This window comes from Acomys russatus, chromosome 1, assembly GCF_903995435.1.
Source record: "Acomys russatus chromosome 1, mAcoRus1.1, whole genome shotgun sequence".
NCBI classification, from domain to species: domain Eukaryota; kingdom Metazoa; phylum Chordata; class Mammalia; order Rodentia; family Muridae; genus Acomys; species Acomys russatus.
The window spans coordinates 76,819,256-76,833,494 of NC_067137.1; the positions used below are offsets into that span (position 1 = coordinate 76,819,256).

Sequence of the window (14,239 nt, forward strand, 5' to 3'; positions counted from 1 at the left end):
GTAAGACAGTAGTTTATTGACAATGAACATAAAGAATGACGATGAACTTTCCAGTCTTGTCACCAGTCCTATAATAATAAATCCTATTATAAGTATCAACTACTGAATATTTCCTATGTACCAAATACTTCTGTTTTATCTAGATTTTACTACCTATAAAAGCAGACTGTGAATATTTTAGCCTTTGTTGTTCCTAGCTTTTCTCTTTATTTATTCATTTACATACTGATTGCCTCTTTCTTCCTTCTCTTCTCCTTGTACCACCTTCTCACCCTCTTCCTCCTTCTACTCAGAGAAGGGAGGCCCACTTTATGTCCCAACAGGACTAAATGCATCCTCTTCCACTGAGGCCAGACAAGGCTGCCCAGCTAGGGAAACGTGATCCAATAGCAAGCAACAGCGTCCATGCCAGCTACGATCTCCACTTCACTTCTTATAGGACCCACATGAAGACCCAGCTGTCCATCATTTTAAGGAGTTTTAAAAACAGAATTCAAAAGATCCAAGATGGCAGAGCCAAGTACACACTGTAACTGGACAGCAGTGAGAGCAGAGCAACTGATAAGTCTGCAGTGGACCATCAAATCCCAAATGTCTATCTTTCTAAGCGAGACAAGACCCTACAGTGTGGGAAACTCTTGGGTCCAACCCCAGGTCACCTGGATAAACCCCAGATAAACACCGAGGATCCTGTCAGTGTTGCCTTAGATTATGGCAGCTGTGCAGCTCAGCTCCAACCTCTGGTGCTCACTGCCATGGAGCAGAGACTTTTAATATACCATAGCTTGTGGGGGCCCCAACCTCAGACCCTCCTGTGAAGTGGTTACTTTCTGGGACTGGGATAAATAGATACTATCTCAGGTGCTCACTATCACCCACAGAATAGGAATTTCCAGGAACTGCATCTTGTGGCACCGACCTTGAGACCTGCAGTGAAGTGGTTACCTTCTAGAACAGAACATGAAGCTCCTACCTCAGGTGCCCACACTCACTGTCAGGTGGAGAAGACATTCAGGGTGCTGAAATATCAGCCCTTTCCCTGTTGGAATGGATATCTTCTGATACTTGGCCAGGCAGATCCAACTTTGGGCTCCCCAAGACAGTGAGCATAGTGTTAGAACACAATGGCTTGGCAGTAGGACCTCATTAACCTTGGAACAAGAAAGCCAGTAGTAGTAAGGCAACAAACTATGGGACTCCCCTTCCACAGAGGACAGTCCTTGGACACATGAGGAGCCCACTTGACCCCTAAGATCAAACAGCTGAGGAGAGTACCTGGCAAGTCCCTGAGAACCATCTGCCAATCTGAAACCATTCCCAACAATTTGAGAAGGACAACTTTAGACACACTGAACTTCCTGCACACGGCTCACCTCTCCCCCCTGCCCCCCCACCAACTCCACTGAGCAACAGAATCTACCAGCCAACACCATAGACATCCAGATGGATAAAGGCCAGCGTGAAAACATAACCCAGAAAACCCAGAGCAATATGGCATCTTCAGAACCCAGTTATCCTATGGCAAGCAGCACTGGATCACGTAAAACAACTGAAACACAAGAAAATTACATTAAATCTATACTTATGGAAATTATAATGGAAGAAACTAAGAAAATTCTTAAAGAAATACAAGAAGGTATCAGCAAACAGATTGAGGTCTTTAGAGAGGAAATGAATAAACCACTATTAGAATTTCAGGAAAATACAAACAAATAGGTGAAAGAATTGAAAAAAATCATATAAAGAAATAGAAGATAATACAAATAGAGGAATGAAATAAGTAAAACAAGTCATGATCGTAATATGGATGGAAACAGAAAAGAAAAAAGATATAGGAAATCTTGGAGAAGGAGCACTTAGGAAAAAAAAACAGGAACTGCTAAAGAAAGCATCACCAACAGAATACAAGAGATGGTAGAAAGAATCTCAGACATAGAAGACACAAAGGAAGAAATTGATGCATCTGTCAAAGAAAATATTAAAGCTAAAAAATTCTTGACACAAAATATCCAAGAAAACATGCTAAAAGAAAATATAAGAATTATAGGATCAAAGAAAGAGAAGATGCTTGGCTCAATGCCTAGAAGATATTTTCAACAAAATCATAGAAGAAAATTTCCCCTATCTTGTGTAAGCATACATGAGGCCTACAGAACACAAAATAGATTAGACCAAAAAAGAAAGTCATCCTGCCACATAATAATCAAAACACTAACTGTACAGAACAAAGAAAATATACTAAAACCTGCCAGGGAAAAGGGAAAGTACCATGGAAAACCGATGCCAGTCTAGACTACTCTATATCCAGCAAAACTTTCAACATGGAGAAAACAAGATGTTCCACGAAACAACCATGTTTAAAAAAATATCTGCTCAAACATAGCACTACAGAAGATAGTATAATGAGAACCCCCACCAGATGATGTTAACTTCCCACCCCTCGAAACCCCACAGGATATAATAACTTCACTAGAAGAAAACTAAAAGCAGAGAAGCACACAAACACAGTTCCACATCCAACCCAAATAAAAGGTTCTAACTGTCACTGGTCATTACTATCGCTCAGCATCAATGGTCTTGACTCTCCAATAAAAAGATACAGATGTAAGAACACATAAAATTATCATCCATCATGACCAAGTAACCTTCACTCATCCGAGACATGCAGGAGTGGTTCAATATACATAAATCAATCAATGTAATCAACCATATAAACAAACTGAAAGAAAAAAACACATGATCCTCTCTTTAGATACGGAAAAAGTATTTGACAAAATCCAACACCCATTCATGTTAAAATTCTTTGAGATATCAGGGATTCAAGGCACATACCTAAACATAGTAAAGGTAATATACAGTAAGCCTATAGCTAACATCAAACTAAATCGAGAGAAACTGAAATCAATTCCACTTAAATAAGGGACAAGATCAGGCTGTCCACTCTCTCCCTGTATCTTCAATATTGTAGTTGGAGTCCTAGACAGATAAATAAGACAACTAAAGGAGAGAAAGGGGATACAAATTGGAAAGGAAGAAGTCAAAGTATCACAATTTTTGAATGACATGATAGTACACATATGTGACCCCCAAAAGTCTCCTAAGAAAAGCCTACAACTGATAAATACCTTGAACAAAAGAGCTGGATACAAAATCAACTCAAAAAATCAGTAGTCCTCCTGTGTACAAAAGACAAATGGGTTGAGAATGAAATTAGGGAAACAATACTATTCACAATAGCCCCCTCCACAACATAAAGCATCTTTCTGTAACTCTAATCAAGCAAGTGAAAGACTTGTGTGAAAAACTTCAAGTCTCTGAAGAAAGAAATTGAAGAAGATATCATAATATGGAAAGATCTCTCCTGCTCATGAATCAGTAGGATTAACATAGTAAAAATGACCATCTACCAAAAGCTACATATAGATTCAATGCAATTCCCATAAAAATTCTGACACAATTCTTTACAGACATTGAAAGAACAATTCTCAACTTCATATGGAAAAACAAAACACTCTGAATAGCTAAGACAATCCTGTACAATAAGAGGTCTTCTGAATGGCTAAGATCAAAAACTAAAGTGACAGCACCTGCTGGTGAGAATGTGGAGAAAGGGGAACACTCCTCCACTGTTGGTAGGAGTGAAAACTTGTACAACCACTTTGGAAAATAATCTGGCACTTTCTCAGAAAATTGGGACTAGTTCTACCTCAAGACCTAGATATACCCAATCCTGCGAATATACAGGAAAAGGTGCTTCACCATATAACAAGGACATTTGCTCAACTTATGTTCATAGCAGCTTTATTCATAATAGCAGAATCTGGAAACAACCTAGATGTCACTCAACTGAAGAATGTGGTACATTTACACAATGGAATACTACTCAGCTATTAAAAACAAGGAAATATTGAAATTTGCAGGAAAGTGGATGGAACTAGAAATGATCCTCCTGAGTGAGGTAACCCAGGCCCAGAAAGACAAACATGGTATGTACTCACTTATAAGCAGATATAATCCGTATAATACAGGGTAACCACATTTCACCACAGACCTAAAGAAACCAAATATCAAGAAGGACCCTAGGGAGATTGTTTAATGCTCATTCAGACAAGAAACTAGAATAGACACTGGAATTGCTTGAAGAGAAGGAAGAGGACAGGAGGTCCTCTGAAAGACTCCACCCAATGGGATCGAAGCAAATGGAGAGACTCCAAACGTTGGGGCACAGCTCAGGGTGACTTGGGGAAGCATTGGAGGACAGAAGGACCTGAAGAGGACAGGAGTTCACAAGAACAACACAGGCCGCAAATCTAGACCCAGGGGTGCCTACAGAGACTGATACACCAACCAAGGACTGTGCGTGGAGAAGATCTAGTGCTCTTGTTCATATGTGTTCGAAAGGCGACACAGTCTCTATGTGAGGCCCATAATAGGAGAGGTAGGACCTGCCTCTGACAGGGACCCTGTTAACCATTCATTGATCACTTCTCCATGGCGGGGTGGCCATGTCAGCCCATAGGAGGAAGATGAGGGAAGTCCTGATGAGACTTGAAAGGCTAGGGTGAGATGGTAGGGGAGGAGGGCTCCCCATTCCTGAGGAGTATGTGAAGGGGTAGAGCTGGAAAGAGGGAGGGTGGGTGGGACCAGGAGGAGATGAGGGAGGGGGCTACAATCTGGATGTAAAGTGAATAAATTAAAATTTTTAATGTAATTTAAAAAACAGATTTCAATTAATGTCTCTAAGTTCATATACTTGAATTTTAACCCTAATTTCCTGAATCAAATCATTTACGAAAAAGCTCTCCCAATAATAACCCACCCCAATCGGGGCTTTGTTGAGAGAGAAAGGCCTTATCTTTTAGCCTTTAATGGCCTGGTATTCATTCAACGTTTCAAATTGGATTCAAACTATTCATAATTCTCCTGCCTCAGCCCATTGAACACTGAGATTGTAGGTGTGAAACATCATGCCTGATCAGGAAAACATCTATGGTCAACAACAGTTTAATGGCATTTACTGTTAAACATTGACATCTATACTGGTAAACCCTATTGTTTTAGGTAATTTAAATTACCTGTTTCTAATATCTTAAAGTGTTCAAGGGTTCAAAAAACAAAAGTAAAGAGTTTCCCTAGTATTTCAGATACTAAATTAAAAAGTATAGGCAGAAATGTGGGTATTTCACTGTCATATAATAAAGCCGTTAGCATCTTGTCCCTGCCTTTAAAAAATAATATTGATAAGAGGACAAAATAGTGGTTATCTCTCTTAAGCTTCAAACTTCCTCTCCCTCTTTTAGAGCTTCTTTCTTTCTATTTTCTCAGAACAAAGTATATAAAGCTATAAAGAATCACAACCTGGTGGCAATCAGAGGAAGGACAGCAGGTTACCAAGAAGAGACTTGATACCCTATGAGCATATACAGGGGGAGGTAATCCCCCTCAGGAACAGTCATAGGGGAGGGGAATAAGGGGAAAAGGGGAGGGAGGGAAGAATGGGAGGACACAAGGGATGGGATAACCATTGAGATGTAACAAGAATAAATTAATAATAAAAAATTAAAAAAATCACAATAGAGTGGAAAGAACCAGTGTTTATGTTTAAGAGCAAAATTCCTAATACTCCTTTCTCTTAATCTTAAATTGGAACCTCTGATAATGTATATATTATACAAAGAATTATTTATATATGTTCTTTCAAAACTTTGGCTATCAAATTGCTATAACTAAAATAATGCTTTATTCCTTATAACACGTAGCTGCATTTCCCCAGACATAGGAGACCACCATTAAAAGAACAGAGCATACACAGACTTATAATGCAGTTCACAGCCAGTGCTGATTTTGACTGTTGGCTGAGTTATGATAAATAAAATAATAGCTGATCCCAAACTCAAGAAGGCTTATCTTACTTTCATCTGTTGAACCTGTGAAAAGGGATGAAGACAGATCAGAGAGTATGAAGAGAAGAGAAGAGAGGGGCTAAGAGGGAGGGATGGAAAGAGGGAGGTAAGGTGATGCAGAGGAAGGGCAAGGAGGAAGGAGAAACAGCAGGGGAGGCATGGGACTGCACTGCTTGTTCACACGGTGCCACTTTTGTAATGCATTGCTCTGGGTGCAACCCACATTTAAGGAAGGCATCTTAATTGGATAATTTTGTAAATGGTAAGGCTGTGTAGACTAAATCAAAGGATCTATATAATTATGTGAAATTAGACCCAACTGTCTTATTTCTTTATAGTCTTCATCATCACCTCTCAGGCAGGTACAAAACATGTTTTTCATCCTAATATAGGGAACCTACTTAATTCTTATTTGCCATTGAAATCATGACACATCAACATGTAAGTGCTTGAAATATATTAAAATAAATGAAAAATTATCATATTTTCTATGTTGCCTGTGTTGTGGATACATATTTTAAATAACTTATACTTCTCTACCATAATTATGATCATTTCAAAATACACATACTTATTTATTAAGATTATAAATTTACAAATCTAAGTGGATTTATTTTAATCAACTGTGGAAAATACAACTGCATCAGTGGTTTTTCATAAGGAAACTAATGTGATAATTACCATCAAACCCTGGAAATGGAACAAGCACTTTGTTACTTGTTCAGTGTGAGTGACAGGAAATAGGTAAATACATTACTTTATCACTTTTATATAAAATGCTATGAAGGGACATACTAGGGTTAACACAATCTGGCTAATGTAATGTAGTATATAATGTAATATAATATGATGTAATATATAGTGATGTTACTGTGACAAAACATTTAATAGTGTCATCGTTGAAGTTCAAAAACTATTAAACATTTTGCTTAGTTTGATATATAATTGAAATGCAATGTTAATTCATTCCGTGAAAGCCAAGACAGCCCATTGTTGGTTAATCTGTAGATGACTCTGAAGTTTAAAGGGACACGTGTGCTCTGCATTCAAAATGTTAACAAAATCTAGAACATTTTTTCCTTAACAAAACTCATTTGCACTGAATGGAATGAGCTCATTAAATTATTCTGACAAAGAAATTATCTTGTTATCCAAATCAAATATTTAACTGTCTTCAGTGTCCGTACTCCTACTTCTCACATCAAAATCTTGCCTCCGCAGAGAGTAGAATGGACCCAGCCATCTACTGAAGGTGAATCTGCTTTGTTCTAAGAACTCTGAAGAACAGTTATCAATGAAGCTGTTTCTATGTTAGCTTGTTGTGTGGTTTGGTCATTTTGTAAACAGGCCTTCAGATTGATCCCCCTTAACAAGTTTAATTGACTACAGAGATTTTCTCTGCAAGTTTGTTCACAGTAAAAATTATACTTCTCTGTTCTTTGTCCTGTACCAGGACTATAATCTCCAATGTTTCATTTTGGAATTTTGAACAAACATATTTGTTACAGGAGATGTTAACCCAACATATTGCAGCCTTTACAATATATTTTTTATCTTTTGTAGTGTACATATTTTCCATAATGTGTTGCAGGACAGAGGTTTAATATTTTGTGTGTATCACAACACTTTTTAACATAACCTACAATATCACATTATGTCCCTGACATTTATGCTTCTATTTTATGCCAGAAGAACAATAAACTGGGCTTAGAGTCACTTACTGTTTTACAGACCTGCTTGCATAAAGATGGTCAGAGCTGAGAAATCTTTCATATGCACTTTGGGAGCTTGGATGATTCCATCTGTATGAAATGCACAAACCCTCCCAACACTGAGCAAAACCAGATAGGAAAGATGCAATCACACCTGATTTGAATGTGTAAGACGTTAGGTAAATGATGTGTATGATTCTAGTTGTTGGAAGACTTAAACAAGTAACAAAATCTCAAATAATTTCCACAGCTTAATATAATAATTGTTATAAATAACAATACAAGATTATTCATCAGTACACAATTTATAAGGAACAATAGCATTTATTTTTGGATTAACCATATGTATTGTGGAGACCAATAGAATAGAACATAATGTTTACATATTCAACAGAACATTTGTAATACAGCACAACCATGCCCTCTGTTAAAAACAAAAAAACAAACAAACAAACAAACCAAAACAGGGAGCTAGCAACAAAATCCACCTTAAGAATTCTGCCACTTTTCATTTTAATATTGCTAATGGGCTTACATGTCTTTATTTATATCTACACTCTGGTTACTACATTGTTCCCTTTCAGAAACCTAACTATATTTACCCATCAATAGGAAGTAGTTCTCTTTTATTTTGTTTTTTCCTCCATGGGTCAACTGACTTCTAACGCACACACACACACACACACACACACACACACACACACACACATGCACACACACACACGCACACACACAAAGGTCTACGGTTTGGGGATATGGCTTATCTAATGAACACACTTGCTACACAAGCCTGAAACCCAGGGTACAGCCCTTGAGCCTCCTGTAATCCTAGCACTCTTAAAATGAGGTAGAAAGCAGAGATAGAAGAATTGGCCAGAAACTAGTATTTGCAGTGTTACAAAAATGAACAAGAGAGACTCTGTCCTAAACAAGGTGGAGGGGAGAATAGACCCTCATATGCTGTCCTCTGACCTCTATATGCACAATGCACATATGCACTCACATAGTCACACACTCTCATACACGGACACAATAAAGTAAATATTTCTAAGATATATATATTTTTAAAAATTAGATTAAGAGGAAGGAGAATCACCATACCACCCATTGTTCAAAAATACCACAATAACAGCAACACCTTGTATGCTAGTTTTAAAAAGTAAAAATTAAATATATATAGAAAGTTAGAATAATTCAAATTTATTTCATGTCAAGAATGAACAATATATGATTATAGTTAGTGTTTATATGTTATTCTACTTTTACAATATGCTGTTTTCATTTTTTAGTGGCATGAAAAGGTGAGACCAGGAGAAGACGAGGGAGGCATATACAATTGGGATATAAAGTGAATTAATTAAATTTAAAATATGGGAAAGGATATAAAAAAGAATAATACAAAAAAAGAATAATTTAAAATGGCATGAAATCATTAACTTAATGTTTTAAAACATTCTGATTTTGTATTTCTGTTTTTTAATGAAACATATTTATAAAGTTGATGTTTCCTTTATACATTATTTTTATATTTGTTTCTATGGGCTTTCAGCAGGTGCTTAATACAGCACTTCCTACTGTACAACCATTAGCCAATGTGCCTACACATATGAATTCTGACTCACAGCCGAGCTCAAGAAATTACTACAGAATAAATGAATGAATGAATGAATAAAAGAACAGACATTTTAGCAACTTAGCAACTTGATGGAACATATGCAGAGGTAGAAGTACAGTTTGGAAAATATTTCTATAAAATCTTAACTCTCGTATGTTCACCAAGTAAGCTGGTTGGCATTTGCTGAGCAGTTCTTTGCTGGGAGAAGAAATAATGTGTGTTCTAAATGTTTCAGACATAGTGACACATTAATTTTTTCTTGTACAAAAACACTCTCTTGGTAAAAACTATTTGAATTTACCCACTGCATTTTTTTTTATTTGAAAAATAACATTGTAAAAGAGTCTTACTTAGCTTTGTAACCATAAGACATTTTCAGCAAATTAGATGATAAATTTTTATATGATGAATCCAATACTCCTCAAAATCTCTTTAAGTGATATATAGACTAATTTGTAAACTGTATGACTACAGTATTTTAAAACACTAGTAATTCTACATTATACACCTAATAATACACAGCCTCTTTCAGGTTTTTTTTTTCCTTATTACTTTACTAAAAGCTTTAGAGCCAAACATATCAGGGCAGGAAAAGATGAGTTCCATCCTCTGTAGCCATCAAGTGGCCTGTAAGTAGGTTAAATAGTTTTCTAAAAGCTAGTTGTGGGAAGCACACGTATTAATTACATGTGCAGTTCCGTACCTGTTTTATTGGAAAGTCTAAAGGACACCATCTTGTCAGGAATATTACACACATTCCTCACCGAAGCTATGCAGCTGTAGTTAGCATAGTCCTGAGGTCGAAGATTCTTTAGTTTTAAGATCTTTGTTTCACCCTGAAATAGGAGAAGAGGTCATTAGCAAAGGTCAGTAGTAACTAGAAGGAATGAACGGACACATAGTATTGTAATACATTCAGTCAGGTTATTATTAGAAGAATGTGTCATAATGTAAAACAGAAACACTGCATTTAAGCATAATATTGGAATATGCCTAGAGGTAAAAAAACTAACAGACAACAATGAAAATTCATAATGTTGTCTTTGCAAACTTGCTTCCTAGGGGAGGAAAGCCTACTTCTGGCGGTAGTTATGCAAATTATTGTGCAAAGCTCTGAATAGTACACTTAATAATAGAGTTTAGTCAACAAACACCACAGTCTAATGCAGGCTTCAACAGGAAACACTATTGTATTCTGAAGAAGAGCCAACACACGAAACACTGGTTTTGCAGCAAATTAGAGAAGAAAACCTAATGATAGGACATTATGCTGATCTACATAAATATTTGGTGTAGATGGAGCAAGGTCAGATAATAGACTGAGCGGGCTGATGGGAAGAAGCTGCGAGATGTTTCTGGATTGTTATTGCCCTTGCTGTTTGAACACAGAAGCTCAAGGTTTGCTCCTTCATGTAAATGTGAAGCAGTGCAGACAGTTCTGAATACCTTAGGAATTCTTCCCGAGCAGGACTGGAGAAGCATCGGATGAAAGTGTTGCAGGCAGGACTAGAACAAACACACACAGTGGAAAAGATCCTCCTGCTCACCCCAAGCTGGAGTCCTCAGAATTCCCTAATCTTGTAAAACCTTCCCTGCCCCTTCTCAAGATAGTTCCTCTGATAAGGAATGTGTTATTCATGGCAAAATAACATCTCAATGACATCCTTTATGGGAGAACTTTCACAGTGCTCATTTTCTTATTTCACACATTGAATTGTGGAGGGCAGTGCATTTCTTTTTCCCTTTTCTTAGCTTAAATAACATCATTTAATTTGTAAAATTAGTATGTATCCAACATGCCAGTGTGAACTGAAGTATTCAGCATCTTGACACAGAAAGCCAAAGCATGGCTTTTTATACAGACACAGCTGTACTGCCTGGCTTTTACCATAGACATGGAGATCTACAGCAGTGCACATGGCATCACGCTACAGTCCTTCCATTCGTGTCAAATTTCCATTTTAAATCATTCAAACATATAGTATTTTCCTCAGCTACATAAGCAAAATTCTATTTATAATTCATACTGTGAAATAATCACTAAAATTTAGATAATGAATACTCCCATCACTTCCCATGAATACTACACTTTTCACTTTTCTAAAAAGATGAAACTTGACCAGTGTCCCAGCTATGTCAAATGAATTATTTGCCTTGTTTTAGGAAAGACTTTGCAGTGTAATTTATAAAGCAAAGATCATTCACCAACATTCAGAGAAATTAACATGGTGTTATAAATATTAGCCATCTTCACTTATGAAATTTATCATGTATCAACCCAGGTTATTTTTTAATAAATTGTATTTATTATTTATTTCTCTCTCTCTCTCTCTCTCTCTCTCTCTCTCTCTCTCTCTCTCTCTCTCTCTTTCGTTCTCTCTCTCTGTGTGTGTTGGGGGGGCGTGTGGGGAGTGGTTACATGTGTGGCTGTGGGCATATGCAGATCACAGGACAACTTGCAGTAATCGGATTCTCTCATACTACCATGTAAAGCCTGGGGCTCAAACTCAGACCATCAGGCTTGGCAGCAAACAAATTTCCCTGGTCAGCTATCCCAGCAGCCCTCAGTCTCTTCCCTTACATGTTCACTGCTCATATGACCTTATTAGTCTTACTCCTGGAAAGAGGTAAACTTTGCTCTCAGCTTGGGCTTTGGCTCCACTGCTTACATTGGGTTCCTTAGCTAGCATGTTGGGCTTCTGAGGTTTTATTGCCAGCTCTGTTTTTCTGTCTCAGAGACCCCCGTGACCCATTGCCCAAATTTTTGCTTTAACATGTGCTTTTGATACTTCAAAGACATAGAAACTTAACATATCCTAAAATGAACTTGATATGTGTTCCTCTAAACCAGCAGTTCTCAACTTGTGGGTCGTGACCGGCCCCCCAAAAGACCATTGGAAAACACTGATATGTGTCACAATTCATAAAAGTGGCAAAATTACAGTTGTTTTACAGCAATTACAAAATTACAGTAGCAAGGAGAATAATTTTGTGGCTGCAGATCACCACACTTGGGGAGCTGTATTAAAGAGTGGAAGCATTAGGAAAGCAGAGAACCAATGAAATATGCACCATATGCACACATTCAGAATCTCCTCTAACTGGCTCTTTCATTGTATTTAATCCTGTTCCGTCTTAAATATACTTTTTCATTGTAAAGCTGTAACCATACATTCAGCTGACAAACTACTAAAGGTATATAGAAAGATGCATGGAGGCAAATGGGAAAACATTTTAATCATTTTCCATGTTTTAGCTTCCCAGTGATTTTAGAGGAGCCTAGGGTTGCAATTCAAGATTCCAAGAATCTGGGAGATCTATGGAGATCACAGAAAAATAATTCCTTAAGGCAATATGTAACGCTAACCTATGCACTTATGAAGAGAAGAGGTGCTAATAGACAATTTTGTTAATTTGTTGGTTGACTAAGAGTAACTACAGGCTGAACTATGAAATTGTACTTTACCCATTTAACATATTACATTTATTAAGTGATACAGAATAATTTTATGATTTATAAAGTAATTTTATGCGCCTCAGTGTATGATTGTGTATTGTGATTGTGTGTGAGAGAGTGAATGTGTGCACACGAATGAGTGTGCACCTGTTCGGCAAGCATGTGATGGTGAGAGGATGTCCTTCCACTTGCAAATAGGTTTTGGAGATCAAAAAATGCCATCACACTTAGTGGCAAGTGTCTTCTTAACTCATGGTTCATCTAGCCATCTGAGGAAAAACTTTAAACTACATGTAATTCATACAATACCAACAAGCATATGAATTCGTGTTTAGATATTATATATGCACAGTTTCAAATGGCTTGTGTGTGCATATGTTAACATATAATTTACATCTTATCATTTAATAATTACTTTATCATAAAACATTAGATTTATTTTGTTATTCATATAATATTCTGTGATATTAAAATTATTTTGGCATGTGATATTCCACAATTTTTAAAAATGAATTTTGATTAGATTACTGTCTAGTTATACTTATTTTAACTAGTCTTATTGTAGCTAATTATGTAAATGATATGAATATGTTCAGTCTTATAACTAGTTGATGTAATTACAATATACAAGATAATGTCATAAATATTTTTATAAACATTTTAGGAAAATGGCAAGTAGATATGCAACCTCTGAAGGTCAAATTCATAGTTATTGGCAATCACATAGAAAGTTTATAATTTAATTTTAAAAATATCTTATGCTCATCAATAAATATAATCCATTAAAATTGTATTATGTTATGAAATACATAAGGAGATAATTATATGTCAGCCTGTGGCTGTTCCAGTGTTGACATTCCCTAAAAAAAAAAAAAAAAAAAAAAAAGAAGACTAGACCTTTAAACTACTTATTCTGTCTCTGTCAGTCTCTGTCCATATTTGTCTTTGTCTCTGTCTCTCATATATATATATAATTCTGAGCTACTGGGAAAAGCATGAAGTTTCTAATTTATATTAATTTGTACCTCACTTTATTATACACATACAGATACATACGAATACATATTTGCCTTCTCTTTCAACATTAAGTGAGTGGAGATTTGAAAATGAAAATTATTCCTCTTAAACTTATTATGTAGCAGAGATTTCATATCCGCCTCAAAAAACACATGCTGATTTCATTATGAAAATAATAAGTGCAAGAAACTCAAGAGGATTGTGAAATAAATATTCAGTTCAAATTGATGCTGTTATTAGCCTGTACACACAGGCACACAAGATAATCTCATCATCTTTGAAATGATTTCTATCAAAAAATGAGACAGCACTTAATAACATTAATATTGAAAATCTAATATAGATCACATAAGTTTAATTTCCTAACATTAAAAGCATAAGAAGTATATAACCTTTCATCTGAATCTATCCAGCACTGTCCAGTACACTCTTTCATCTTCACAGTAAACTCTTCTCCACATAGGAAAATTGCTGTCTAGTGTATCTCAGGCATGGAAAATCAGCAGAAAATCACTTCGCTTCATTGTTTTAGATG

At 36.3% G+C, this 14,239-nt stretch overlaps 1 protein-coding gene across 2 annotated transcripts in view; it reads right to left on the reverse strand.

The window, feature by feature from the left end:
• Nucleotides 1-14,239, reverse strand: part of Mdga2 (MAM domain containing glycosylphosphatidylinositol anchor 2) — an 800,517-nt gene that overhangs the window by 252,594 nt on the left and 533,684 nt on the right. For both annotated transcript variants that reach the window (XR_007830679.1, XM_051146875.1), the window contains one exon: nucleotides 9,934-10,066. Coding sequence is in view for 1 of the 2 variants with exons in the window: in XM_051146875.1 (XP_051002832.1) it covers nucleotides 9,934-10,066 (133 nt within the window). In the remaining variant the exon portion in view is untranslated. The remainder of the gene's footprint in view (nucleotides 1-9,933; nucleotides 10,067-14,239) is intronic.